A 26,642-nucleotide genomic window follows, 5' to 3' on the forward strand; every position below is an offset into this window, starting at 1 on the left:
AAAAATCTAACGAACTTATTAAAATCTCTTCTCTTTATCTTCAATAAGGGCCAAAATAAAAAAAATTTAAAATCTTTCTCTGGCAATTCAAAAAAAAAAATGGCTTGATCTGATTTACTACACCATTTCATTCTCTTATTAACAGCAAACGGTAAAAAAAGGACCAACATAAACCAATGGTGATTTGTACATTGTATTAGCAACATAGTTTTATGTAAAACTCCTGTTACCAAACATTTCCACTATAATTAATTTGCCACATATAGCGCCCTCTATAGCGTCACACAAAAATGTTCTGCCTGGCGTATTCACTATAATATCACACGTCACGTTGGTTATTTTTATAGAAAGTACATTCTCATTCAAAACACTAAACATTCTCCAAGTCTGTATTAAATTTGTCTTTGTTATGTTAGTCCACCAGTCGACGTTATTGTCTGGAAAATACAGATTCGAGTATTATACGTATGAAACGCCATTTGTGCCAAAATGTTGATCTTTTATTAATATTAAGTCGAAACACCTGTACTGTTGTTATTAATACTGTTTTCAATCGATACTTTAAAGAATAAACAAATTCAAACCAAATAGAATACAACATATCTTTTATTAATTTTCTTTACTCAACACATTACATTGCGAATTACCTTACGGTTACAATGGGTCCTGAGATATCAACTTTAACCAGTTACGCGTTGTTTAGATTGAAAGACTTATATTTGTTATACTTAAAACGATATGTTTATTATGGTGTAGCAAATAACATCTTAAACGACTGTTGCTTTCAAAGACGGGTTTGTTATAGTATGACGTCACTAAGATATTATCACGCTTCCTGGTGGACTTGTTTCCATAGTTGTATTGGAATTCTGATGATAAAAAAAGCATTGTGCCTAGTCTACAAGTGATAATTTGGGGCTAAAAAATCCGTTAGCTAGTAGTAGTATTATTTGTTTTAATATAACATGATTGATTGACGAGATGAAAATATTCTGAAAGGTTGACACTCAATCTGAAAAATATAAAGATAAATAATTTTTCTATTTAATACAATATCTGAAGTTCGTTTTTTACTAAGATAGTTTAAACAGCATGGAACGTTCGCTTATTCATCCATATATTATGTTCATTTATTTATTTTACCAGGAAGGAGTGGAATTTTGTATATATCAAGGTGACGTAATGCGTTTACGTAATAGTGATGGAATGCGTATTTTTTTTAATATATCGATTTTTATGAAATCTGTATATAGATGCCTACTTAGAAAGAAATTGAAGATGATAAGCTGGACATGGTGGACGTTGTCGTAATAAAAATACATACATACATATATAATATATACTACTTTGAGTTAAAGAGCTATTTGGTCAGATCAGGGAAAAGGTAATTTAACTCTTCCCTGGTCAGATGTTTGCCTGACTCTTACATAACTGTAGTAGATTCCTGCATACGAGAACTCGAAAAAAAGTAATTCTTGAGATTCTAACTCCGAACCTCCCAATCACTATTCTGGCGTTCACACCTTTAGAAGACCACCAACATTGCATATTTTGGGTTAGATAGTAGCGTTCTCACAAATGATAATTAATTGCAATTACGCAAGAGTAGGCCAAACATCTGACCAATTAATACAAACATCACTTACACATTTTAAGTGCAGAATTTGCATGTCTTCCAGCAGTCATAGATCATATCAACGTATGCCTCTTGGTCGCATTTTCCAGCAATGGCTGAACAGTCCACTCCTGGTGTATCGGAGCAACTAATATCTACGAACAACACGTAAAAAAAGTATAAGAAAATATTTTTTAATATATAAGTATATATTTGGTATACAGGCTAAGAGGGTGGTACGAACAAACAATGTGTATTCATAATGACTGGAGATGTTGAAAGTCAATGGAGGAAAAGATTTCATGAACAATCTGTGCTTTTCCTTCATTAGTTTTGTATGTATTGTCCTCTGAAAAAAATAATTATTAGAAATTTTTCTTGAATATGCCATTTTAAGGTTACATAATAGTTATCCACTTTGACCAAAAATTAGATTGGAAAAAATGTATTTACCTGAAAAACTGTAATTTAAATTTTTTTTTACGGAAGTGAACTTTATTGAAACTACAAAATAATCTATTCAAAGTCTGATATAATTAATCTTCATTTTCATTTTCTTGTGGGACAATACATCTTTAAGTATTATTTATTTTACTAATTTATATATTCAAAATGTGTATATTTACTGGATTGGACCATGTCAGTAGGTTACTTACCAGCATCGTTGACTCCAGCGCAGTATGCCTGTGGAGAAATCAGGATATTTTAAAATACTGTACTACCAAGGATAGGTGATTAAAACAATGTTATTACGCTTCAACCGCGTATCATTGTTTTAGATTAACATTAAACGTAATACCTAGCTAACACAGAACGTAAAATAAGATATTTTCGATTATAGATCACCTACGTCGTTCGTCTTGTATGTGACTACCTAAGACTACTATTCCTGCTAATCCATTCAAGTCGCTTTTTTCTCAGTAAAGGCGCAGCATACTAGACTAAACTAAATTTCTAAAATTAGAATAGAATATACAGTAGTTGAATTTGGCCTAATTGGACCACGGTCCTACAATACTACAACAAGGTATACTCAGTATCCATGCTCGATGTTATCAGTATTAATATTATTATTATCATTATTGGTGAGGGGGTGGGGGGAGGTGTCGATTGATTAGAATTTAAAAACATATACTTACCATTTGAATTATGCAAAGTGCAATCATTCCAACAAAGAAAAATGCTAAAGTCTTTGACATCGTGAAGTGACAGTGCCTTGTGCTCTCCTGGTTGTCTTGCAAAAGTTCTTTCAAAAGGGTGGTATCTTTGCTCTGAAATCCGTACTTATATAAGATTTGAAGTTGTCATAAAAGTAATAATCGTGTGTTCTTATTGGTTACATTAAATCAAAGTAAGGGAGTAAGTCCGATTATAAATTACCATAATGACCGCATTAGCTAATCTTTTTTTCTCTCCATAATTCAACAAAACCATCTACTTAATTCGCTATTACTTCTCCCCGGGAATAAAAAAAAAATCACATGTAGACTTATTATATCACAACCAACCAGGGTGATTAGGGACATTTGATCTCAAAATAAAAAACTGTGTTATAAAATTTGTGTCCCACTTTTTCTTTTAGCCGTGCGGCGTCTGTGCCTCTCCTCTTTAGAATTATTTGTTTTACTCTTTTTAAAGATGTATTGTCCTCCTCAAAAATTATAACAATTTTTTGTTGTTGAATAGGGCCTATGCCATTTTAATGTCACATAATAGTTCCACTTCGACCAAAAATTAGATCGAAAAAACTGTAATTCAAAGCAAAAAATAGTCAAATTGTCTGCCAGTCAATGGATTTTTGGTTGAATTTAACCACTTATTTTGTCATTTTATAAGTGAAAACATTTTTTTTCCCGATTTTTTTTCTACGGAAGTGATCAACTTTATTGAAACTACAAAGTAACCTAAGTATTCAAAGTCTGATTTAATTAATCTTCATTTATCGTGTTTTTTTCCATACATTATTGATATATATCAGGCGGTTGGATGCATACAACAAACTATGTGTGATGTAACGATGATACAAGATACACAAGAAAAAAACCTATTGTTTTGTTTTTATAACATTTTAAAATTCATGACGGATTTGGAGAAATTTGCAATTATTTTCTGGCAATTTAAAATGGCAGCGCCCATCTTGAAACAAATGAAGTCGTTGATGTTATGCGTTATCGCTCAATATTCTAGGACAATATTGACTTTCCGCTGGAGGTTATTGAATTATGTTAATTTATTTTCTAGTTTTTATGTTTTAAATGGTGTATTTTACATTCAGTAAAGTATATAAACTTGTTTGTTAAGCTAGGCCTAGCTAGGCTAGTAGTTAGTTAGGACTGTAAAGGACGGGTACCCGCTTGAACGCGCCGGTACCGCCGTTGGAGATCAGTTCCACTGCACACTCACGTTTAGGCTAGGCCTAGCGAATGCTTTGAATCAATCAGTATTGTATCAGTATTTGCTTTATTTAGAGTCGATTAATTATCACTAGTACAGTACATCACTATTAGTATTGCCCATACCATACTATCTAGGCCTAGGGCTAGGCCTATTTATAAAATTATAGGCAAGAAAGGGCCAGCCAGGCCTAGAGTTGTGGCCTCATTTCAAATAAATCCGTTTTCCCGACTGAAGATGATGAACAAGAGACACCATTTCATAATTCTTTTTTTAGAAACCAGGGCAGGAAGTTATGTTTTATACCATCTGGATACTGTGACCTACTTCTTATATTTACATTGATGTTCAAACTCTCACTCACATCTTAATATAAGGAGGGACGTCATATTTTCCAGGATGGTTATTCTGTTATGGAATGCCCTGTCTATGGATGTTGTTTCATGTTCTACTGTCAACTCGTTTAAAGCAAAACTTAATGTTGCATGGTCCAACCACCCTGACGTTTTCACCTTTGAATATGACTTTATCTTCAAGAGGGGCTTTTAAGCACTGAGTGCTTCGCCTCGATCCCGTAGTGTACGGGAAACGATGTGAATCTCGCTGTAAAACTTACTATTAAGTCTATTCTCCACTATTTGAACTATTCCTTAAATAATTTTACAACTTTGTTTCAGGCATATTTGTTTCAGGCACGCTTTACAAAACAATGCATATTTCAGTTTATCACATGGGAATCACAGACGCATAACAGATGCAACGATTTTATCAAGTATAATTCCAACAAAATTGAAAAGACCTGGAAACAGTTACGGCCTTTTCTTGGCTGATGTTCGAGCACAACTTACAGCTGAACACTCTGGTTCGTGACTTTTTTTTTTAGTTTTCAATAACAATCAATTAATATAGCCAATCAAATATAATATTGTTTTTAAAATCTGTGATATTATTTTCTGTTGTGTCATTCAATTCTCGGTAACTGTATCTAAATTTCTTCAGTATCATACAAAAATTCTTTAATACAGCAAATACACATGTATCATCTAGTAGCATTCATAAGACCATAATCTTCTAACACTTTTTTTGTAGATAAATCTTTTAAAGAAATTTCCCAAATGTTAGGTAACATGTGGAAAGAACTGCCTGAACCAGAGAAAGAAGTAAGTGGATTACACTATTATTTTTTACAATTACTGTATATCCTCTGGTATAATCCCACCTCGGGTTTAATCCCTTTATGTCTGATTTCACAAACAGGCTATAGTCTCAGTATTGACTTTTGGTCTGGATGTAGGCCTCTCTCTAGCCAGTTCAGATGAGTTTTTACAAGAAATACTTACTAATCATTTTTTCCTGAACCCAATTTTGTGTGTAGGTCGGTGGGATTATACCAGAGGATATACGGTAATATTCACAACTGAATCATATAACTAAGAATTTAAAAGGAGATTTCCATATCATTTATTTAGATGCATCCATTGACATTTAGTAAATGTCCGTAATCCATTTTACAGTAGGTCATCATACATCTGTTTCATTAGAAAAAAAAGTTGCCTGGTTTGAACCCAGGACCCAGGATTTCTACCCAAGCACCTTCACAGTAAACTGTACTCATTTTTTAAAAATTGAAATTATTTATTTCTCACTCCCCTATAACATAAAGCGCATCTCCAAATCAGAGGTAAAATCATAAATTTGGATCATCTATGGTCATCCTTGCTGACCAGTGATGGTTTATTATTCCTAGTGGTCAAATAAAAATGATTCATTATGAAGAAATTACCATTAGTAGAGTCATTATATTCTTCACACTCCTTCTTAGGAGTTATTTAATAAAGGAAATATTTTTAATTATGATTGGTTATTTAAGTTCATCTGTCTGTTTTTAGGTCCTGTTTCTGCTGCATAAAAATAACTGATTAAAAACGGTGTGAATAAATTAACCCCAATTTCTTGGGAGCAGAAACAGGACAATTTTTTAGTAACCGGTTAAATGGCAGTGCAAAAATAACGGTTAAAACCACCCATTCAATTCAGTGTTAGAACGCCATTTAACCGGATTATTGATGGGCACCTTTTAGCTGCAACACAAAATCACACAGTTATTTGATTGACAGCTGCTGACCTTGAGTCAACTACACTACGGTAACATTTGAATTAACTGCCTGGACCAATTGCATTTTGGGTAATTCTAACGATTTTTGTCAACGACCACCCACTGATTTAAACGGTTATTTTGGAGCAAAAATTGAGCAGAAATGCAGTCAATATAAAAGTTACATTTTAATCTATTTTTACATAATCGGTTTATTCAGCGCTATGCAGCAGAAACAGACCCTTAAATCTCCCAATATAAACCCACAATTCCAGATAAGATTATTCCAGTGTGATATTAAAGAAAGTCACGTTCCATCGGTATTACTGTTTATTCCCAAATCCCAATGGTCATTATGATTGCGCACACCATCATTATACTTGCTTAAATTACTTGTATAATTATCCAACCTGTTAATCAACCCTCGTTGAGTGCACTTAAGGTTAGTCATTTGGTAGGTTTTTACTGCTGTGCATAAGTTCAAGTAAGCATGTGTCAATTGTGTAACATCATTAGTATAGTTATTTATACATAAAATTAGGAATTGACAATTGATAACGAATTACATTAAGGAAATTTGATATTCAGTAAATATCCTCAATCTCTGTCTAAACTATCAAACTTTATTGTGACAAAAAAATGTGATGTGCCCATATATAGACACGATGATTTCATATCACTACCATATTTGAACATATCACTACCATATTTGGGCATGTCACACTTTTTTGTCAAACTAGTTTGATAGTGTAGACAGAGCTTTAGAAAATTGTGTTTAAAAATGACAGTGTTTCTGTAAATTATAATTTTGTCCTCAGTTACCTATAATTACTTAACAACTGAAAAACCACACTTCTTTTGATTGTTGATTCTGTTGATTTTGTCAGCTATGATATGTAACCAACTACAAAACTATACGAATGGAAAAATGTTTAAACAAAATTAAACTTATCAAGGACGGTGGCCAATATCACTAATGGTATATTAAAGTATTAAATTTAGTGGCAAAATGAATGGGTATTTGTATACCAACGCTACTTTTAAATCTTTATTTCACAATTTTAAAAAGGTTTATGTTACTTTAAATTTTAGATTATATCAAGTAATTAGTACTTGGCATTTTGATATGAAACTGTAAGAAGATTGACCCACTAGTGCAGCATCTATCATTATTAGCATGCTGAGATGAGCCCCACTTTTTTAACATACTCATATTAATTTTTTATGCACAATGGACCAAAGCTTTATGTCCCATCTAAAGTGTGAACAAAATCTTTGCTCTTTCTAGAAATACAGAGAACGTGCAGAAAAAATTAGATCAGAATTCAAACAACAGTTTGAATATTATAAAGCAAATTTAACAGAAAATCACATCAGAGTTTTACTTGAGATGGAGAGGACAAAACTCAGACGACGAAAACTAAGGAAGGGTAAACAGGTAAAGCTATATATTTGTTAATAATTACATATTCAAAGCGAGTTATTATCTCCATAGGCCTAAGTCAGGGTAGGACATACGTTGACAGGAATTTCCTGATATTTCAACTTATCCTCCTGCTCCCGCTAAGATACAATTTCTCTCGATTGTTTTATAGTATATGCTGTTAACCTGAAATGTGCCCAATCATACCCAATGCTTACACTGGCACTGACATATTCTTGAAATTGGGCATTCAAAATCGCAAGTGTATTTTATTTCACAAACTCGCTCTCTCACTCAACAAGGAGTTTTACTGCAGTGACCTTTTCACAGCATATTCAAGATTAAAGTATGAATTAATGACTTCTGTAGTAATCTAAACTTCTAAGAAAAAAATAATATATGTCATAAAAAAATGAAAAAGACCAGGCCGCCTGTTGTTTTTCACACCTACACTCACATACGCCATCGGCCCTTGGTCTTTGACGTTATTGACTAATATCTTGCGTCATATATACAAATTTTTACTTTCATCTAACCTCATTGTGCTTAGATAAACTTGACACAGTCAGTTGATTTTCTTTAAATTTGACATTTTACATCTTCATATTACTGAACATCAGTCATTTTTTTTTTTTTTTTTTGTAATTTAAGTATTAAATTGTTTTTATGGTTTCCAAGAGCTTTCTGCTCTATCATTTCAGTGATTTTTTAATGTATTTAGTTAAGAGTTTATGTGTGTTTATGCATATTTTTCTTGTTTTACATATTTGTAACTTAACATAACTTTTTATTTATGAATGCACCAATTGTCATTGATTGAGTGCCACCAATCTAAAGGTGTAAGTTCAAATATATAAATATAAATATTACATTGCATCATATTACATTGCATCATATTACATTGCATCATATTACATATCACCTTCTATTACTTATATTGGATCTTGCTTATTACCACCATATGTTGCTTTTCAAAATTCAAATTAAATCAGAAATTCAATTCGCCCCAGTTGATTAGACGAAAAACAGACAGCACTTTATTTTACAGGAAATGAAAGAATTAGACAAACCAAAGCGGTTCTCTGGACCGTTTGCTTTTTACGCGCGAGCTAAACTGTCGGAGCTGAAAGCCGAAGGTGCAATAATCAGAAAAGTAAGTTTTAAGTCATCTTTCTTTATAGAATATCATTTAATGAATTTATAGTTCTCTGGGTTCAAATTTATCAAACTTGCATAGCAAAAAATCTTCTTTTAAATCATATGATTTTGCTTAAGTCAGTTTTCAAAATAACTTAAGCAAAAATGTATTTTTAGGTATGGTATTTAAAAAAAAGATAAATATTTATTTTTTTTTTACTCACCGTGCAAATCTTATATAACAGTGTTAGATTTTAAATTGATTTCCGTATATTCTTTTCAATAGGTGGCAGTATAACATGTTTAAGTACTTTGTAGATATAGCACTCATCTTTTATAAATTCACAGCTAAATAAAAGAAATTCTAACGCATGTTTATTTGTGTATTACTATAGATGGCAGTATTGTTATTATTATTATTATTTCTGGTTGTGTTTACTGAAGACATTTTTGTATTTTATTTTAGGCTCCTTTAGCTGATGTTAGCCTTGATTGGAATGTAATGGATGAAGAAGAAAAATATGTAAGTACAATTTGTGCAGTGAATTAAAGGGTAATGGGATGGGACATTTAGCTGGTGGTCTTATATTCAAGAATACACATGTAAACATTAAAGTGGCATAGTGAAGAACTATTTGTTTACCAGTCTACAGTGGCGATCCAGGATTTTAAAATAGGGGTAGCCCAAGGCCTAAAAGTAGTAAAATTAAGTGCTGAACTTTGATGTCCTATCTTTTGCATTTCAATTTGCGCAATTTAGAGGGGGCCCAGGCTGTCAGGCACCCCCCCCCCCCCTTGATTCTGCCCCTGGGTCATGGTAGCTCTATAGTATTTACCATTATCCACATATTTCAGGTCCTATATACACCACAGGCACAGAATAAATTCTAAACTGCATTGTGATATACTGAAATTTAATTAATTAATTTGAAACAATAAGATGAGGAAATCTGTCATATATATTTTTTAATTTATGCTGTTTAGGTTTATAAAGAGCTTGCAAAGGAAGATATGGTTAGGTACCGCAAAGAGATGGATGAATGGGAGCAGAGAATGGAAGCGGAAGGGAGATACGATTTATTACGCAAAAAAAAAGCACATCGTAAGGAACAAGAAAATGATACTGATAAAAATGATTCTGAACATGATGATACTACATGACATGTAGATAAAAGGAATGCTTTGATATAGTACTAATGAATTGATTTTAACTATAATACAACATGATGATGTACAGGGAGTAACAAACCAGTCTGTTTATGTGAATTGTAACACAACTGTGCTAAAACAATGATAGTCATGAACCAGACAGTCAGGTTACGTTCTGGTTATGTAATGGTTCAACAGTGTTTGTCTCCGGAAAGTGTGTTTTGAAAATGACAGAACATTTTGATGGTGCTAAATGTGTCCCGACAAGATGGCACTTGATATCAGCCTTTACTATTGTATTCTTATTTATCAAAATACAGAATATTGGAATATGTTATACCATTGTATAATATATAACCGTATTTTTCTGCAATGAATGAAACGTATTATGATTGTGGTCTACTATGTGGAGAAATAACATATTATAACAGTCTTTTGCACTGTATAAAGACGAAGGCTGCTCTGTACTTTCTGACTAGCTGATTCGGCTTGATATTCGTTAAAAACAGTTTGGCACATATGGCGTGTCATACTTATACTTGAGCTGTAAAAATCAAAACTGGTGGCGATACGTAAAAGAAACTATCACTTCGTCCGTATATTTCTAAGTCTATTAAAATTACAACAACATATAAAGGTGGTTAATCACACTCAATCAGTGATTTCTGTTAAAATATATTGTGAATGAAAATACAATAGTTTTATACAAAATATCCTGTTTTGTGTTTTATATCAATTTACGTAGATTTCTGTGTAAATAATATGAATTGTATGCAGAGGCACTTAAAAAATTCACTGCAATTTCGGAAAACCGATTTTTATTTCAGTAAAAAAGTACAAATAAAATACATATAGGCCCTAATGTAAATACATTTTACGCTATGACAAAAATATCAAATTCTTTAATTATAAAAGTATAGGCCTACAACAAATATTCCAAATAAAAATTCTAAAAAGAAACATAACGTTGTTTACGTGTAGTTGGACCTATTTGTATCGAGGGATCTTCATTTTAAGAATCACATAAATCAACATTTATTCTTTATTGTAGTAAAGTACATTGCGAAAAAGAAGTTTACATAGTTTCAAATGACATGACAGAAAAACATGATTTTGTTTTTCACATTTCTGGTAAAGTATATCCAAACAATAGAAAATCAGGTTCATATATTCGGTACAGTTGTGCTACAGATTCTCTTGTCAAAGTTGAGTAATATGTTTTGATTCGATGTTTTTCACTAGCTGGGTCCGTGAAAGCCTTATGGTAATATGCCTTACCCCATATACCTACTTTTATTAAAACATATTTTACGTCATCGTTCGCGTCTTCCAGTTTACCAATATAATCAAAATCAATTTCACACGGACAGTTCTGTATATGTATCGGTGTCCAATGGACATTGGCGGTGTAGTGACCATCGGTCAAGTAATCAACAAACTCTTGGAAAGTAACATCAGTTCCGTCTATTTCGGACACGTTAAATCTAGATTTCCTGTACTTTCTAATTATCGTTTTACCAATACTATTAAATAACGGAAAATGATGATCCACAAACTTATCTTTATAAGCAGAAAGTATTCGAGAAAATGGATTTCGAACAAATATAAATTTAGTGTAGTTATGTAGACGCTCAACAACCTCCTGGTTTGTTAACTTCTCTGTCCATTTTAAAGCTTTATGTTTGTATAGCTTTTGGTTTGGTACATTTTTATAGCCGGCCATTTCTACAATTACGCGTTCCCAGTTCGTAGAACCAACTTTGTATGCGATACTGTAAAGAAATCTATTCTGGTCGTTTACAATAAGCGCCCTCAATTGTTGTCTCGGTTTCTCTGCAAGTGTTTCAATCTTGACACGATATCGGTTGTAACGATTTTCACAAATACCAGTCAGTAGTTGTTTTCTTACCAGCATTTTTTCGTCCATTACACTCATCCATTTATCACCGTCTATTTCCTGTAATAAAATGATAGTTAAAATTGTATGAGTAATTTTCTAAAGGCCTAATGTCAACTAAAGAGTCAAAAGTGATTTAGATACACCATGTGATAGGAGTGAATCTAAGCTTGTCCCCAAGAGCACGCAAAGCAATAATTTGACCAATCACGACGCGATGGATCATTATCCTTCGCATCGTGTTTGGTCAATGCGTTGCATCCTATTGTGAATCAAGATTTCGGTCAACGCAATGACGCACGTACGCGCAATGAAAGTACAACCAAGGACTGTTGCCAGATTATTTTATTTATTAATTTCGGCAACAGCTGAGCACATTACAGACTTTAAATGTGCCAAGAAGTAGAAAAAGCGGCCGGGGGCCCACTGTCGCCATAAGGGGTAATTGTCGCTTGTGATTGGCCAAATCATTCGCGTTGCACCTACGTCCTAGTTGCAACCTAGTGAGAACCAAGCATAAAGTCTTCCGGAACTGTTTCCTCGGTGAATATTTTCTATCTGTGAAATCCAAGGAAGCTCTCATGGCTTGGATTATTTCCTGTAGGCCTACCAGCAGTAATAAAACATGAATAACTTTATATTTATTTTTCTGTCTATGACCTTGCAATTATGTAACTATATGACTTCATGCCATCTTGGAAATTCATATGTTAAGCTTACTATTGTTTTATTAGGTATAGGCCTAGATCATAAATCTCAGTAAAGGCTCAATCCTGGGTGCATTGCTATTCTTTCCAATGTATTAATAAAGCGTCTTGAGCACCTTTGGTGGCGCGGCAAAGTGCGCTTTAGAACCTTTATTATTATATATTATATTAAATTTAGGACGTAAACGCAACGCAACTGTCAGTTGTCCTTGGTAAACTCGCTTGCGTTGTGCTTAATTTACCTCGATGCGTTGTATCCTAGTGGGAACAAGATCTAATGCAACGTTTTGTGCGGAATTCGTGATGAGTTATTATTATTCTCAAACACTCGCACCTATTTTTTTTACCATTTTGTCGAAGTTGTTAATAGTTACATTTGGCACCTATTTTTAGACTCTCAATTTGTAACTTAGGTCCTGTTTTATCGATCACCTTCCTATGGACTAGCTTTCTTACCGTCGCTGTACTATTAACAAACTGTGTTTTTCTTTGTCGATCAAAACGATCTGAACTACCAATATGTTCTCGGAAATCCGGAGGCTGCCTCTCCTCAATATACTTGTTCCGTTGAGCGTTTACCTGAATTCGTCTGAACAAGAAGTCTTTTCCTGTAATAATATAGCAACAATGTTTTATGTAGGATTATGACTAAATTCACTTAAGCACGTGCTTAAATAATAATGACTGGTGTTGATTTTCATGTTGTCCGTGTATTTTAATTGTTCTTAGATTTAAGTATTTTCTCTTTCATGTAACAGTACGGTGCCTGTTTGCTCAACAACAACAATAACTTTTGTTAACGTTATTACGAACGGAAGAGGGGTGGTTGGGCGTTATTCTGAACCCTGCGTTAGGCCAATCAAATAATAAATAATACAAAATAGGCCGTTATAATGTGACCTGTGTTAATTCAGTAATTAACTATTAACGGATACAATTAAAGCAACACGTCTTACTGTTATATATGACGTAGGCCAAACTTGAAAATATTCCAATGGCGTATACAGCTAATGTTCCAAAGACAAACATGACGATAAGACGTCTTAGTCGTATCCTCGGCATGTCTACGTAAATAATACTGTAAGTCAAATATTAGTCTGATTCATATAGAAATTGTTGCTCATTGTTGCTCTATTAATGTCTAGTTGTAATGAATAACAAACACAATGCATTACAGAAGTAATCATGTAGGACTGTCTGTCTGTCGTACTGAGTGATATCCTATCACAAAAGGTATGTTTCTGTGCAATGAGCGCATTAAATATAAAGTAGAACCCGTGGGGACAACTTCCGGACCCAAGAAAGTACATAGGAGTGTCCCCTAAACATAGTTTTATCCTCACGGGGTTGGCTGTGGTGTTAGAACATAATTAACTGATCATGTGTCCCCTGAATAGGGGGTGTCACAGTGTGTCTCAAAGGAGGGACCTACTCTACCTCTGTAATGTGTTTCAAAACCCTCTTCATTGTTTAACTCCCCAGTGTGTTACGGTGCGGTACATAACTTTCAACATCCAGTACATTACATAAATCAAAAGGACCAAACAAGAAAAGAGTAACATAATTTGCACACAGGGAGGTTATAGTTTTACTTTTGATTGTTTATAAGTTTTTTCTAAATCATTTCCTTGTTATCGTATTATATTATATTAAGTATAATGTTTGTGATAGTAATAATCATTTTCAAAATTCGTTAATTGCTCAAACATGAAGTACAAAAGACAAAAGTTGAACGTGTATTACTACTTCATAATTTGAATACAGCTACCGCAAAATAAAATAGTGAAAATACCATTATTAGTTTGTTAAGCATCTATTTATTATAGTTTATTGCATTGTTTTGTTTTTTTTAACCATAATTAACATAGTTGAACATTATTTACGTCGTCTTAAATAATACAGGTAGACCATCTTAATTGAAAAATACGCGATATAAACACACAAATGATTTTATTTTATTAGTTAGTTATTATTATTATTATTATTTATTATTAGTATACGTTACTGTTATAAAATAATAATATGTAAGCGAGATCTTAGATTTGGGAGCATCATTGGGAAAACACCTAGAGATAGTTATATTGATTTATTAACGATAAAAATGATATAGTAATATGAATTGACGGCAAGATATGGATTAAATATTGAAATTGCATCGCAGTCTACAAATAAGATACAACCCCATTACACGGTAACTATTTCATTACAGATAGCACATCGATTGTCTATTTTAAACTTGGAGTCTAGATAGGACATTTTCTTCTTTTCAATGTTGCAAGATGCCTTAATTAAAAAAAAGACTATTACATAAATAGTATTAAATAGTGAAATATTATTTAGAAAATGATCACCATTTTAACGGACGAAATTAAATATGTTTTGGTTTGCGCAGATTGGTATGGCTAAATAACGTACAGTAATACCTCTATAATAGATAATGTCGTCACTGACAAGCTTTGTAGCCTACAACCCGTCGGAGCAAGGCAAGAAATTACTTCAATCTCTGCAAGGGTCGCTACAACTATCGTGTACCTACTGAAGGCAATTGCAAAAAAACTCGGGAAAATATGTTCGGATTCGATATCGGCTCAAGGCTTACCTTATATGCTCTAGTTATGTTTACATCTTCATATATATTATTATGATATTAGTCATAAATGCCCTTAACAGTAATGTTAGCGTTGTTGTTTCTACCTGTCTACAACGCTACGTTAATTTAGCACAATAGAGTATAGTGTCAACAGTGTCCATTGTTCAATTTTAGGCACGACAATAGATATAATAAAGCCCAACGTCAAGCTTAAATGAGTTATAATAAAAATGTAAACTATTGAAAATCGAGCGCATGCGTAGTACTACAATATAATGTCTATTTCTCCTATTATAAAAATGTCAGAAGGCTAAAGTGAAAAGAATTAATTTCATTAATAAAGACTACTTTAAATGCAAGTGTTATCGAAGAAGCTGAATTATCACTGGACTTGGTACATTGTTACACCCCTTTTCCAACCAAGCAAAACTCCGGAGTTTAAACAAACATACAAAACGCCGATCTTGAGGAAACGGTGAGTGTGTTAACTCTAGAGTTTTGCTGTGATTTCAAAACGGTATAGGCCTAAGACTTTCTCTAGGCCTACACGATAACGTTTTTTTTTTTATACAATGTCCGGTTGATATACGGTATACGCTATTACAGAAAGCACGGAAACATAAACAATAACTTATAATAAATAATAAAACTTGAAAATATGAAAGACTAACTCCACAAGAGTACGCCTCTAGTTATACAAAATATGCAGCACACGAAATATATCGAAGACATTTTGATAGTGGCATTGAATTCAAATGAAATGTGTGTAGTGTGATTAATACTGCAAGTTTTAGTTCTACATAATACAAAGTTAATACAGTTAATAAACATATTTACGATAGCAATCATTGATGGAATTTACTCATTGTTCAAATGTATCTTTGAATATTTTGATATTTGCCGTTTTTGACCCAAGGCCTCTCCAATTTGCAACTGCTATTCTGCCTTTAGTGACTGTTATCCCATACGGAAACATGATGTCATCATTTCGGTGGTCAAGTTGCGTCACAAATTGACCTGTCTCGTGGTCAAACAACTGTAATCTGTCACTGCTTCCAACAATAACGCGACCCTTGCCATCTAGTGCTACAGCTCTAGGGAACTCCAGTTTACCATTGCCATGTCCACGGCCCTTTCCAATGGTTCTAATGTATTTACCACCGAATGTAAAAACCTGCAGACGATGATTGAGACTGTCGGACACAATAAGTTGATCGTTTTTATCTATCACCGCAATAGAATGGGGAGTGTTCAGCTGACCATTGCTATTCCCGTAACCACCGATCTTTGTCAATAGACGTCCCTCATTACTGAAGCGGAATACACAATGTACATGACAATCCACAACAAAAACTTCACTTCTTCTGACTGAAACGGCTATGCCCTTTGGATTCTGCAGCAAGCCTTTTCCGAACTGTCGAACAATAGCACCATCTTGCTTGCAGATCAGTACTTCACTTCCTGTTTTTTCAGTCACTGCCATCAAGTCAAAATCAATACAATAAATACCCTGGATTTCTTTCTTATCTTCTAAGAAAACAGTGTTCAAGTAATTTCCTTGTAAATCAAATCGTAAAATTTGGTTTGTCGAGCTGCAAGCGAGAAGAACATCATCTGTTGTGAAGCAAACGTCGTCGATGTTGCTTTTCTTTTTTGTCCAGAAGTTTCCCGTATCGATGGTCTTGAGAAGCAACTGATGTCGAAGGCCAACCGCTTTAAACGGAGAACCACAAATCGGCTTCCCGAACACTTCTACATGAAGCTTGTATTCCGTTTCCCATTTACACAAACAGGTTATTTGAAATACACCTTTGGAAACTTTGGCTACTTCGCCAATCACCTGGCCACCATATTCGTTTTGGAGCACTGCAGAAATGGACTCTTCTATTACGTGTTTTTTCCTTCCATTGGAATCATTGGTCGTCAGTTTAAACTGGATGGTTTCGCCGACAGTTTTTTCCATCTTCCCTGGGATGTCAGTGCTACATTTAGATTGGTCCAACAATCCACCTTCGTAGACGGTACCTAACTTAAACCCTTCAATACATTCACGATCTGGGTCAAACTCCAGATTTCCAACATTAATAGGGTGCACTTTTGGGATGTTTTCAAGAGCACTTTGAAGTTGTAGAAGTCCATCATTAATCATACAAAGAGCACCATTTGGGTTCAATGTTCCCATAATACCTTGATTCCGCAATCGCGCATTCCTCACGGTACCGTCAATCGATTTCAGTTTTTGAATTTCATCTTCAAGTTGCCTCTCTTTCCTTGTACTTATTTCATTCATGCCCTCTAATAGCTGATCTCTCGCATTTTCCAGTTGTTGCTGCAATCGATCGACATACGCTATGATATCTTGCTCACATTTTATTGTCGACGTCACCCATTTTCTGTTTGTTGCTTCTAATGTTGCAAGTTTCTCCTTTGCCGACTCTTCCTCCTTCAATGCACAGTTCACAAGCGTCTCAGTTGCGTTTTTATACTGTTGAAACGCGTCATCAACAGTTATAATATGATGACCTTCATGCGATCGTGCGCAGTCAGCGCATATAGGCGTCTCGCACGGCGATTTGCAATATGACGAAATCGGCGTATATCTGTGTTTAGTACACAAAGTGTCTTTTGAGTTGCGGTGTTCCCAATTAAGAGTGTTCATTTGTGAAATGGTACAAAATTGGTGGCGATCGCTGGCCGGACGTTTCTCGTGGGTTAGCTTGCAACCGTTGCATAGTAGGTTGTTACACTCAACGCAATGAAAATTTGCTGGGTGTCCACACACTTCGCATTTTTCGGTTTCGACCTTTTCTTGTAGACCACGATAGTCAAACATGTAGTTCATGAAACAGTTAGCCGCCATGTTTTGTCGTCTTCAACGCGTTTCGAATATGTAGTTATTGGTTATCTGCGAATAAAGAAAATATTGTTATCAGAATGGTAAGAATTACTAAGATGACGCAAGTATTAGGAAACGCAACTATATACATCGATCATCAAGACTATAAAGTTGAGTAATTATAACGTTACTCGTCCTCGTGATTGTGTGGGCCTATACGTATATGCCTATTATTTAAAATATTAATAATAGGAACCGATTTGACACGACCTTTACCCAAATGTGTCAAAGTCAATGAAATCAGGCCAAACACGTTAATACCTTGTCATTGTTTATGTTTTTAAAACTGAACAATAGGATCACGTTTAGAATTTATAGAATTGTTCTCGTCAATCTATTTTAGTCATTTTGTATATCAGTAGCACAGTGTTGTTTTTAATTGCCCAATGCACTGTACCATGAAATGGGGAAACCCTATTAACGCAGTGAGTCACATATAACATATAATTAATATACATTTTTTATCATGTAAATTGGTTTAATTAATTTTGTATGAGAGTAAATTAATAGGCAAATTAATGACAGTAATTAAACATTTGCCACAAGTAACATGCCGTATGTAGTACGTGTTGTGTTTGGAACATCCTATTCTACTAAAATGTTCATACTTAAGGTCAGTTTAGGTCGGTTTTAAAAATAGTATACAGTATTAGCAATCATCTAATCTTACGTCACATTACATACCCACATCATCGCAAACTAACTCCATCACGTCGTACTCGCAAGTTGAACATTACAAGGTAGGCCTACATAATAGCCGATATAATAATCACTATACCCTATCATATCATCATTGTCGTCGTCGTCGTCATCACCACCAACTGATCCATCATCATCAGCATATCATCATTATAATCATCATCATCGTAATCACCAACTGATTCATCATCATCATAATTTTATCATCGTCATATCATCATCATTAATTTATCAACACCAACTGATCCATCAGCATCAGCATCATCATTATCATAATTACATTATCATCATCATCATCGTCGTCATCACCAACTGATCCATCATCATCATCATCATATCATTATTATCATCATCATTATTATCATATTCATATCATCATCATCATCATCGTCATCATCATCATCACCAACTGATCCATCATCATCATATCATCATCGTCATCATCATATCATCGTATAATGTCCTATAACACACTGCTATATAATACCTTAACCTTATACCTTCGCATCAATCTCAGAATACACTTAATATTAGAAGAGTTTCGAGTGTTATAAAGGTATACATTGTATCGACTACTATGGCAATCAAATACTATTATACACGTCGACTATTTTTCTCAATATGAAGGTCATATACGGTCCTAGGTACCGAGTTACTATTTGTAAGAGGCATGTCGAGGCCTGCATACATGATCATAAAAAGCAAAACTCGAGCGTACAGTATTTATATTATATAAAAAATATAACACTAAACAAAGAGAATTCCGGAACAAAGAAATCATGAGTTGGAAACGTTATAAACAAAGAGTTTATTATAATCATTCCTTGTTGTAAAGTTATTTGTTTATCCGCATAAATGAGTTGATGAATACAACATATGCCAGCAAAATATTAAACTGGTGGGAAATGTTCAAAATGTTAAAATAAATTATTAACCACAACCTCGTTTATGATGCGTCATTTTCCAATCAGCACGAAGCAGTAAAAATTAAATAATATAAAATTGTATACATTTTAACAGGGTTGTTTTAATACTATAAAGTAGGATTAATTAGTGTCCTCTAATTTATTAAGCATCGTTCGGGCGGTATTGTTAATCCGGATCACAGAAATACCAGGGAGTCCTCAATAAAAAAGAAGCTGGTATCTTATTCGTTATTTTAGCCATTCTGTCACGGCAACTTCGGCATAACCTTTTCTACGCCTCTATTCAAGGGACGCCCTTATTAGTGGATTTTTCCGTGAACGAACGAGGGGCATATAATTATATTATGATGTCGTCTTATATTAAGGTGATTAAAGTACGGTAGGCCTACGGTATGTCATAGTCTATGCAGGCAGGTATCTATATATTGCCATAATTAGGCCTATATTTGTGTACTAATTGTAGTATTATTGAAACACATTCGGCTCAAGTGTGCTGGAGATAGTGAGATGCCCTTCGGTAAATAATACAAATAGCCATGAGAACAGATACACATTGTGTCAACATACACCTGTAGCATTGTGCAATAGTTTTTTAAAGAAAATACTTAGCCACAAAACAAGGCCTAACCAATATGATCAATCATTGCAATCATGATCATGTCAACTTCATCGAGTCTACCAATTAAATCATCATCATTATCGTCATCATCATCATCATAATCATCATTATTATCATCGTCGTCGTCATCATCATGATCATCATCACCAGGACACGTCTGCTAATTCCTTTTAATTTACATTAAGTACGATATCGATCATGATCTTAGGAGGTCATAACATTTTTTTATAACTCTATGAACAGGTCTAAGGGAACACATAGACAAGTCTGGTGGAAAATAGTAATGCCCTTGAAGAGCTACAGCACATCCTAGCCCGGTTCATGACCAGTTCAAGAACAAAATAATCTCTAACACGAAAAAGTGTTAATACAACGGCTTGAGAACAAGTTGAATTAATATCAATTGCAATATGGCATGACCTGATACAAAATAACCCAAGCGATGCCTCAATAAGGGAGATATTTTTATACAAGAATAGCAATAATACAATATGTATTATTAATATTGTATACCAGGTATAAATAAAAAAAAAACAGGTCAAGAAATAAAATGTCACACTTATTTTTAGACAATGCAGTAAGATACGGTACGTCTGTGCCGTACCCACAATCTTCATAAAGCACGTTAATACACATACCACTCAGCACTGTTACTGAATGTAAAATATTCATATGATTCATGTTATTAATAACGGAAGTAGCAATGAGATGAACATTAATAATGAGTTAAGTTTAATACCAGTTTTCATATGCAACGATTAGGCCTATACAGATCACTGGAGATACATAGGCTATTGTATGCCTAGTATAGCGAGAATGATTATTCAATATAATTGTAAATGTAACAATAAAAACATAATGAAATTGAACCCACACGATGATGATCAAAAACGTACTCGACGACGAATCGAATATTTAAGTATCCTTTAAGTTTCGTCATCGTTGATAATAATAAAGACAATGTGAGTGCTCAAATTCCCTACTAAAACTAAACGTACCCCAGTAATACACCCATAGTATACAAATCGTCGAAATATATTAAAGATTTTAAATACATTATGTATACTTACCACACAGCTGACTGGAGGATGACAGACAACCAACGACTGAGAATATAAACTGATGAATCGAGCTCAATACAAAATACGTAGTAAATGCTCCATTTACTGTTAACAAAAAATAAATTCAAAACCGCTTAACAATTTGTGCATGGGTTGATAAATACACAATATTATATATATTGTATGTAATACGGAGTAGACCAACACAAAAATACCAGATGCACATTACCCGAGTGTGTTTTCCGAAATTGCGTTTTAACAATGAGATAATCGTGTATACATGCAAATAACAAACACATGAACTTTGACATATCAATATTCCGTACTGACCAATCAGATCACGCAATATTTGTTGCTACGACGAATGCTTAATAAGATCAAAAGAAAATTAATTAGGTGATAGTTCCCAGGGCCGCAAAATTAAGGATATTTCGTAACGTTACATGATTATTCTTAATGATGTGTTATGACCGGTTTTTGTAAAATGAGACAAAGACGAAAAATTGTGGTTTTGAGGAATATTATTGTATCCTTACCATCACAAAAGATGTACGAAACAATGAAATACAATAATACCCGTTATTTAACAAACGGCTCAGCTGTTCGTCGTGCGAACCATAACACGTTTTTCACCTTGGATGCACTCAGTTGATTATTAATCGTCATTAATAAACTAATAGCTTCAATATTTTTATATTTATCACTGGTATCTGATCTGTTTAAAATGTAAAATTTCAAAAAACAAGTCCTCTTTGTTTGATCAAAGCAGAAATAAAGACCTACCGGTGGTAAAAATCACTTTATTTACTATTCATGAGTATCGCTTCTGCCATCTGCCCTTTGTCTTGTACCTAATTAATTACATTGAGTACATACACAACTACTCATCGATGTGGACTTATTTCTTTAAAAATACAATCTTTATTAAAATCAACAATACGCTGACAACAGACTTAAAATTGTGATTGAATTGTGTCAGGGTATATTATAGCAACGTACGTGCGCACATCAATGCGCGTGCGTCGTGTGTCCGCTTAAAAACTGATCAGAGAGGTATATAAATATAGACTGATAGGCCTATACATGTAGTGTGTTTCATTTAATAATAATAATAATAAGTTCAAACGACGGGCTTACGATTGACAGGAAGGCAGATTTCCTATTGGCCGCCATGCCCTGACACTTAAACATGTAGAAGAAATTATGCATCGAAAAATATCCCACACATGGGCCTAAAAAATGTAAAGACATATGTTATGTTTAGCAGACAATACTTACAATACTTTATGGTATTGTACAACTGGTCATCAAAGATGTACACAATATGTGCGTTTAATCTGCCCAATGACAAATCGAGGTCGTAGAGAGTTAATAAAAGCTATTATATAGTTTTAAACTTGTTTACGTTTTACAAAACACACTGGTAATGAATAAATTGCATGCAGACTTAACGTGGACATTGTCCGAGTATCAATTGGTCAGTATGAATGACCAATCATTTTAGTGAAATCGTTGTTCCTAGGGAAAACTTTAGTGAAACAGACGTTTAAAATAAATGTAAATAAAGATCTTCAGTGGGCCTGTCGAAGCTAACATTGGTAAATGTAAAGTGTTTACTTTGCATTTCTATTAATTTATACACATGTATTATTAGAGCCCTTATCAACTTTTTGTTTGATTGATTTTCCTTTCTTTGTTCATTTATTGTGAGTGGAGTGGTACAGTATGTGACGTGTCTAAAATAAGTTGGCTTAGCCTAATGGCTTTGAAGAAAAAGCGCACGTTTGTGATACTTAAGCGTGGTTCCCACTAGAAACGCAACGCAACGTAACGCAACGACGTATTGACGCAAAGTGCTGTATTGCGTAATCACGCAACATGATGCAACATTGCTGCAAACATCGCAGGTTTGATTTCACGCAGGCGGGGGCAAACAAAATTATTGGAAGGGAATTTTCTTACGTTGCGTTGATTACGTTACGTTGCGTCGCTAGTGGGAACCAAGCTTTAGTAATTCCACATTTAATGACATTAGATGGACCACATAATGGATTCTGTTCATATATAATCCATGACCAAATTAAGAAACGCATATTTGTGTAAAACCAAGAGATCGCTATAGGTAAAACCTGAATGGTCAAAGTGTCAGAAACCTCAATGGTCAAAGTGTCAAAGACTGTCAATCTGTTATCTATTACGATGAAAGGACCGGAAGAGTTACGTAACCCTCTTCTACATCTTGATGTTTCGTCCGGAAACTCGGTGTGGTTACTGCGCAGACGCAGTAGTTATGGGGAACCTAGATTTTATGAATTTTAATCACTTTTTTGATGTGTTTGATTTTTCCTTTGTTTTTGTATGACTTTTTCGTGTTTGATTGTTTTTTGTATAAATTTGTATTACTATAACGTATTGATATTTTTCTATGTTAATGTTTTGATGTTTTTGTGTACTTTTTATACTGATTTTATGTAAATGCAATACTTTTGCTGCTTTTTGTATATATTTTTTTTTTATACCGAAATAAATAAATAGATGTACTTACTGTAATCAATTTTAACGTATATAGCCATCGTTGCAATTAATATAGCTTGTTTCTCTTTCTCTTGTTTTTAATAACCACTCATTAGAGATTGCAAATTGAAAGTGCTGTGACTTAGTTATGGGGGAGTGAAATGAAAAGATTTCTTTTAAATACGATGTATATTGTAGTTTCGATTGTACAGTAGAGTCGAACAAAGTAATATTATAAAAAAAGATGGTACCGGATAATGAATTTGAGAACATAAATTTTCAATAAAAACTTTAATACAAAAACAGAAAATATTTAATTTCTTATCTTATTTTGGGGGCCGGATCGAATATTTCTAGACTTAAGATTTATTCTTCTATTTTATTAGTTGTATTTTATCATGAAGATTATATTAAACATTCCAAAGTTTTCTAAATATATGATTTTAAAAACAACGTATGTTTTCTTCGAAAAGCAATAATATAAGTTAGAAACCGGAGAAACAATGCCATATACATTGCTGCAGTCGCGTGCTCAAGTTAGTGTTTACCGACCAACCGACCGACATAGTGAGCTGTAGTGTCGCGTGCAAAATGTATTCCGTTATAACGTAGGCCAGGTATCGCCTAATTGACTGTGTCTGTAATTAAGAAATACGGTGCTGCTTAAACGGTATCTCATCAAATACAGTTGCGCAATAATCCTGAGTCATATCTATATTCTGAAATGAGAAAATACTAACATTGACGACTTTCGTTGCTTGTTTCGATTTCTTCAGGTGTTCAATACAAAGCAAAAAACAACAGTGAAAGCATTAAACACATAATTATTTGAAAGCAAGAGTATGAATAATTGGTTATGTTCATATTAGAGAGGTTTCGCAATCTTACGAATACGATAACGAAAACGGATACGTCACGCACACGTATTCGTTTTCGTAAGCCATCAAAAAATCTGTTTCGCATGGCAACGAAATATCGAGGCGCGTCCAAAATATGACTGCGGTAAATTTGAGCGAAGCGCAGGTACGTGTTGCTAGGTGCTTGGCTGCCTAGGCCTAGCGTAACATCAAAGCGAGTGAGGACTTTAAAAACTGCTATTTATCTAAATTGACCTGGCATTTTAGTAAATTACTTTAGTAAATTACTTTCAATAAATCTATAATTATATTATAATCATGAATCATTCCTAATTCAAATGCAAAATGTGCAAAATAGATCAAAAACTATACTCGTTTTGTAGTTACGAATATGACTGGTGATATTCGTCAACACGAATACGCTTTACGAATATGAAATGGGGATCAGCTCAAAAGTTTCACAAATGTATGACGTATCCGTTTTCGTTATCGTATTCGTAAGGTTGCGAAACCTCCCTAATATCTGTAAATCAGAGAAAACAATATTATTTAGAAGAGTTGTTTGTTTGTTTTTCAAACAAACAAGCAGGCCTGTATTTAGAAAAAAATGTTTATTGACATAGTACAATTAATGAGAAAAAAATCAATATATCTTTCAATCCCCTTTATGCTTAATTTTGAGGACTTTGTTTGCCCGTTTGCCAAATCACTGAGTAGTATAGGCCTACAAACAATGGTTTAATTATATTCACAATAAAAGAGGCCACCTTGTAAGCCTAAGTCCCTATTAAAATAGTAGGCACTTGCCATGGAGTTACCGAAACTGATACAATTAGAGATAAGATCTTAGCTGTTTAATTTCTAAGTACTTATAATGAAGAAATGCGGTAATTACCATTATGAAACGTTTCTTTTTATTGTCAACCTGTCGGTTTGTCTGTTTGTCTTCACAGTTTTCTTCTAGCTCTCAGTCAGAAATGAATAACTGAACAAAGATCATTCAGTCAAAACGTAAATTATTAAAACTCTTTTTTGGGCGATTTAAACATTAATTTGTAGCCTAATTTGAAATGTCTAAGTTCTAAATTTAAAAGTAGTAGAGCCTATTGGTTTTTTGTTTGTTCTTAAACTGTAATGATTATGTCAACTTCAATATTTAAGTCTGTGCTCCACGTTCATATATATCTCCATAAGACGTTTGTAGCAACCTTTTGAAACAAATGGGTACCGCAAACCTATTAGGCCTAATACTAGATTGTTTTAGCCTAGAAATAATTTAACATTCAAGTAAAGCCATGTACACTATCTCAGTCATATGACTTTATAAAATCACTTGATTCCGATAAGCAATTTTAAATGTCAAAACTCATAAGCTCGCTCATTTATCAAATAGTTGTTTCCTCATGTCGAATTCCCAATTATGTTTTTTTTTTGTGTTAATTGAACTTTGACGTTATGTAAAATTGTGTTAAACTAAATACTTAAAGCTCAGGTACAGGCATGAATTTTAAACATAATATCTGGTTAATTGTACATAAATCAAATATTTGTAATAGAAATCTAGAAGAAAAAACATGTTAATTTCCCTTAAAATGGTCAAATACAAAATTTGGTAAAATTCTGCTATAGAGGCCCTAAAACAACAAGCTCGTGTAACACAAATACAATCCCAAAAATTATGAAACATAGTGGAAACTATAGATCAATAATTATTGGAATGTATGATCAATAGAAATGTTTTGCCAGCACCTGGCGTTTAACACAAACACCCTTTCGTGATACTCCTAATCAGAAGACACCATACGCGGGCGCTTTCAATGATATGAAAGAGAGGCATGTTTTAACACTATAAACACCTATTATAGGGGACACTTTCCAACAGGGAGGAAATGCCACCATAACATATTAAGGGGATTTGTTGGCCTAGAAGGACTTTTCACCTCGATAGGTTTTTACTGTAATTCCTGTGTTGTATGTAATACCATGGAGAGTCTGTCCCGTCAACCATGTACTCTTTTTTGCTTGCATGAGCCCTAGCATTACTGTGGAGTAATCACATCCTA

The 26,642-nt window shown here is 33.8% G+C and overlaps 3 protein-coding genes and 1 long non-coding RNA gene across 5 annotated transcripts; 1 reads left to right on the forward strand and 3 right to left on the reverse strand.

Moving 5' to 3' along the window:
• Nucleotides 1-728: 728 nt before the first annotated feature.
• Nucleotides 729-2,971, reverse strand: LOC144845620 (uncharacterized). Its single transcript, XR_013612579.1, has 4 exons — nucleotides 2,755-2,971; nucleotides 2,272-2,299; nucleotides 1,647-1,770; nucleotides 729-1,012 (listed from the first exon to the last, which is right to left on the reverse strand). It is a non-coding gene; the product is annotated as an uncharacterized LOC144845620 (long non-coding RNA).
• Nucleotides 2,972-3,736: 765 nt separating this feature from the next.
• Nucleotides 3,737-10,868, forward strand: LOC144844193 (transcription factor A, mitochondrial-like). 2 transcript variants are annotated; one of them, XM_078700951.1, is made up of 7 exons: nucleotides 3,737-3,826; nucleotides 4,687-4,871; nucleotides 5,099-5,169; nucleotides 7,393-7,542; nucleotides 8,576-8,680; nucleotides 9,131-9,187; nucleotides 9,649-10,868. In XM_078700951.1, the coding sequence occupies exons 1-7, from the start codon at nucleotides 3,738-3,740 to the stop codon at nucleotides 9,823-9,825; spliced, it is 834 nt and encodes a 277-aa protein (XP_078557077.1). In that variant the 5' UTR covers nucleotide 3,737; the 3' UTR covers nucleotides 9,826-10,868. The 2 variants fall into 2 exon arrangements, with proteins under 2 accessions (XP_078557077.1, XP_078557078.1); XM_078700952.1 differs by having other exon boundaries at nucleotides 3,739-3,826; nucleotides 4,702-4,871.
• On the reverse strand, nucleotides 10,652-13,504 carry LOC144844192 (carbohydrate sulfotransferase 11-like). Its single transcript, XM_078700950.1, has 3 exons — nucleotides 13,374-13,504; nucleotides 12,874-13,025; nucleotides 10,652-11,770 (listed from the first exon to the last, which is right to left on the reverse strand). Exons 1-3 carry the CDS (start codon nucleotides 13,477-13,479, stop codon nucleotides 10,934-10,936), a joined length of 1,095 nt encoding a protein of 364 aa, XP_078557076.1. The 5' UTR covers nucleotides 13,480-13,504; the 3' UTR covers nucleotides 10,652-10,933.
• Nucleotides 13,505-13,827: 323 nt separating this feature from the next.
• On the reverse strand, nucleotides 13,828-21,470 carry LOC144844691 (E3 ubiquitin-protein ligase TRIM71-like). The gene is made up of 2 exons (XM_078701717.1): nucleotides 21,218-21,470; nucleotides 13,828-17,912 (listed from the first exon to the last, which is right to left on the reverse strand). Exon 2 carries the CDS (start codon nucleotides 17,865-17,867, stop codon nucleotides 15,870-15,872), a length of 1,998 nt encoding a protein of 665 aa, XP_078557843.1. The 5' UTR covers nucleotides 17,868-17,912; nucleotides 21,218-21,470; the 3' UTR covers nucleotides 13,828-15,869.
• Nucleotides 21,471-26,642: the final 5,172 nt, after the last annotated feature.

The sequence above is a fragment of the Antedon bifida genome, chromosome 6 (genome assembly GCF_963402885.1).
Source record: "Antedon bifida chromosome 6, ecAntBifi1.1, whole genome shotgun sequence".
NCBI classification, from domain to species: Eukaryota; Metazoa; Echinodermata; class Crinoidea; order Comatulida; family Antedonidae; genus Antedon; species Antedon bifida.

Coding starts and splice junctions, on each gene's coding strand:
- LOC144844193 (XM_078700951.1), top strand. CDS start 3,738: ATGGCAGCGCCCATCTTGAAACAAATGAAGTCGTTGATGTTATGCGTT. Junction 7,543..8,575: donor AACTAAGGAAGGGTAAACAG/GTAAAGCTATAT, acceptor TTTATTTTACAG/GAAATGAAAGAATTAGACAA. Junction 9,188..9,648: donor TGGATGAAGAAGAAAAATAT/GTAAGTACAATT, acceptor TATGCTGTTTAG/GTTTATAAAGAGCTTGCAAA.
- LOC144844192 (XM_078700950.1), bottom strand. CDS start 13,479: ATGCCGAGGATACGACTAAGACGTCTTATCGTCATGTTTGTCTTTGGA. Junction 13,026..13,373: donor GGCCTACGTCATATATAACA/GTAAGACGTGTT, acceptor ATATTATTACAG/GAAAAGACTTCTTGTTCAGA. Junction 11,771..12,873: donor TTGTTAATAGTACAGCGACG/GTAAGAAAGCTA, acceptor ATTTTATTACAG/GAAATAGACGGTGATAAATG.
- LOC144844691 (XM_078701717.1), bottom strand. CDS start 17,867: ATGGCGGCTAACTGTTTCATGAACTACATGTTTGACTATCGTGGTCTA.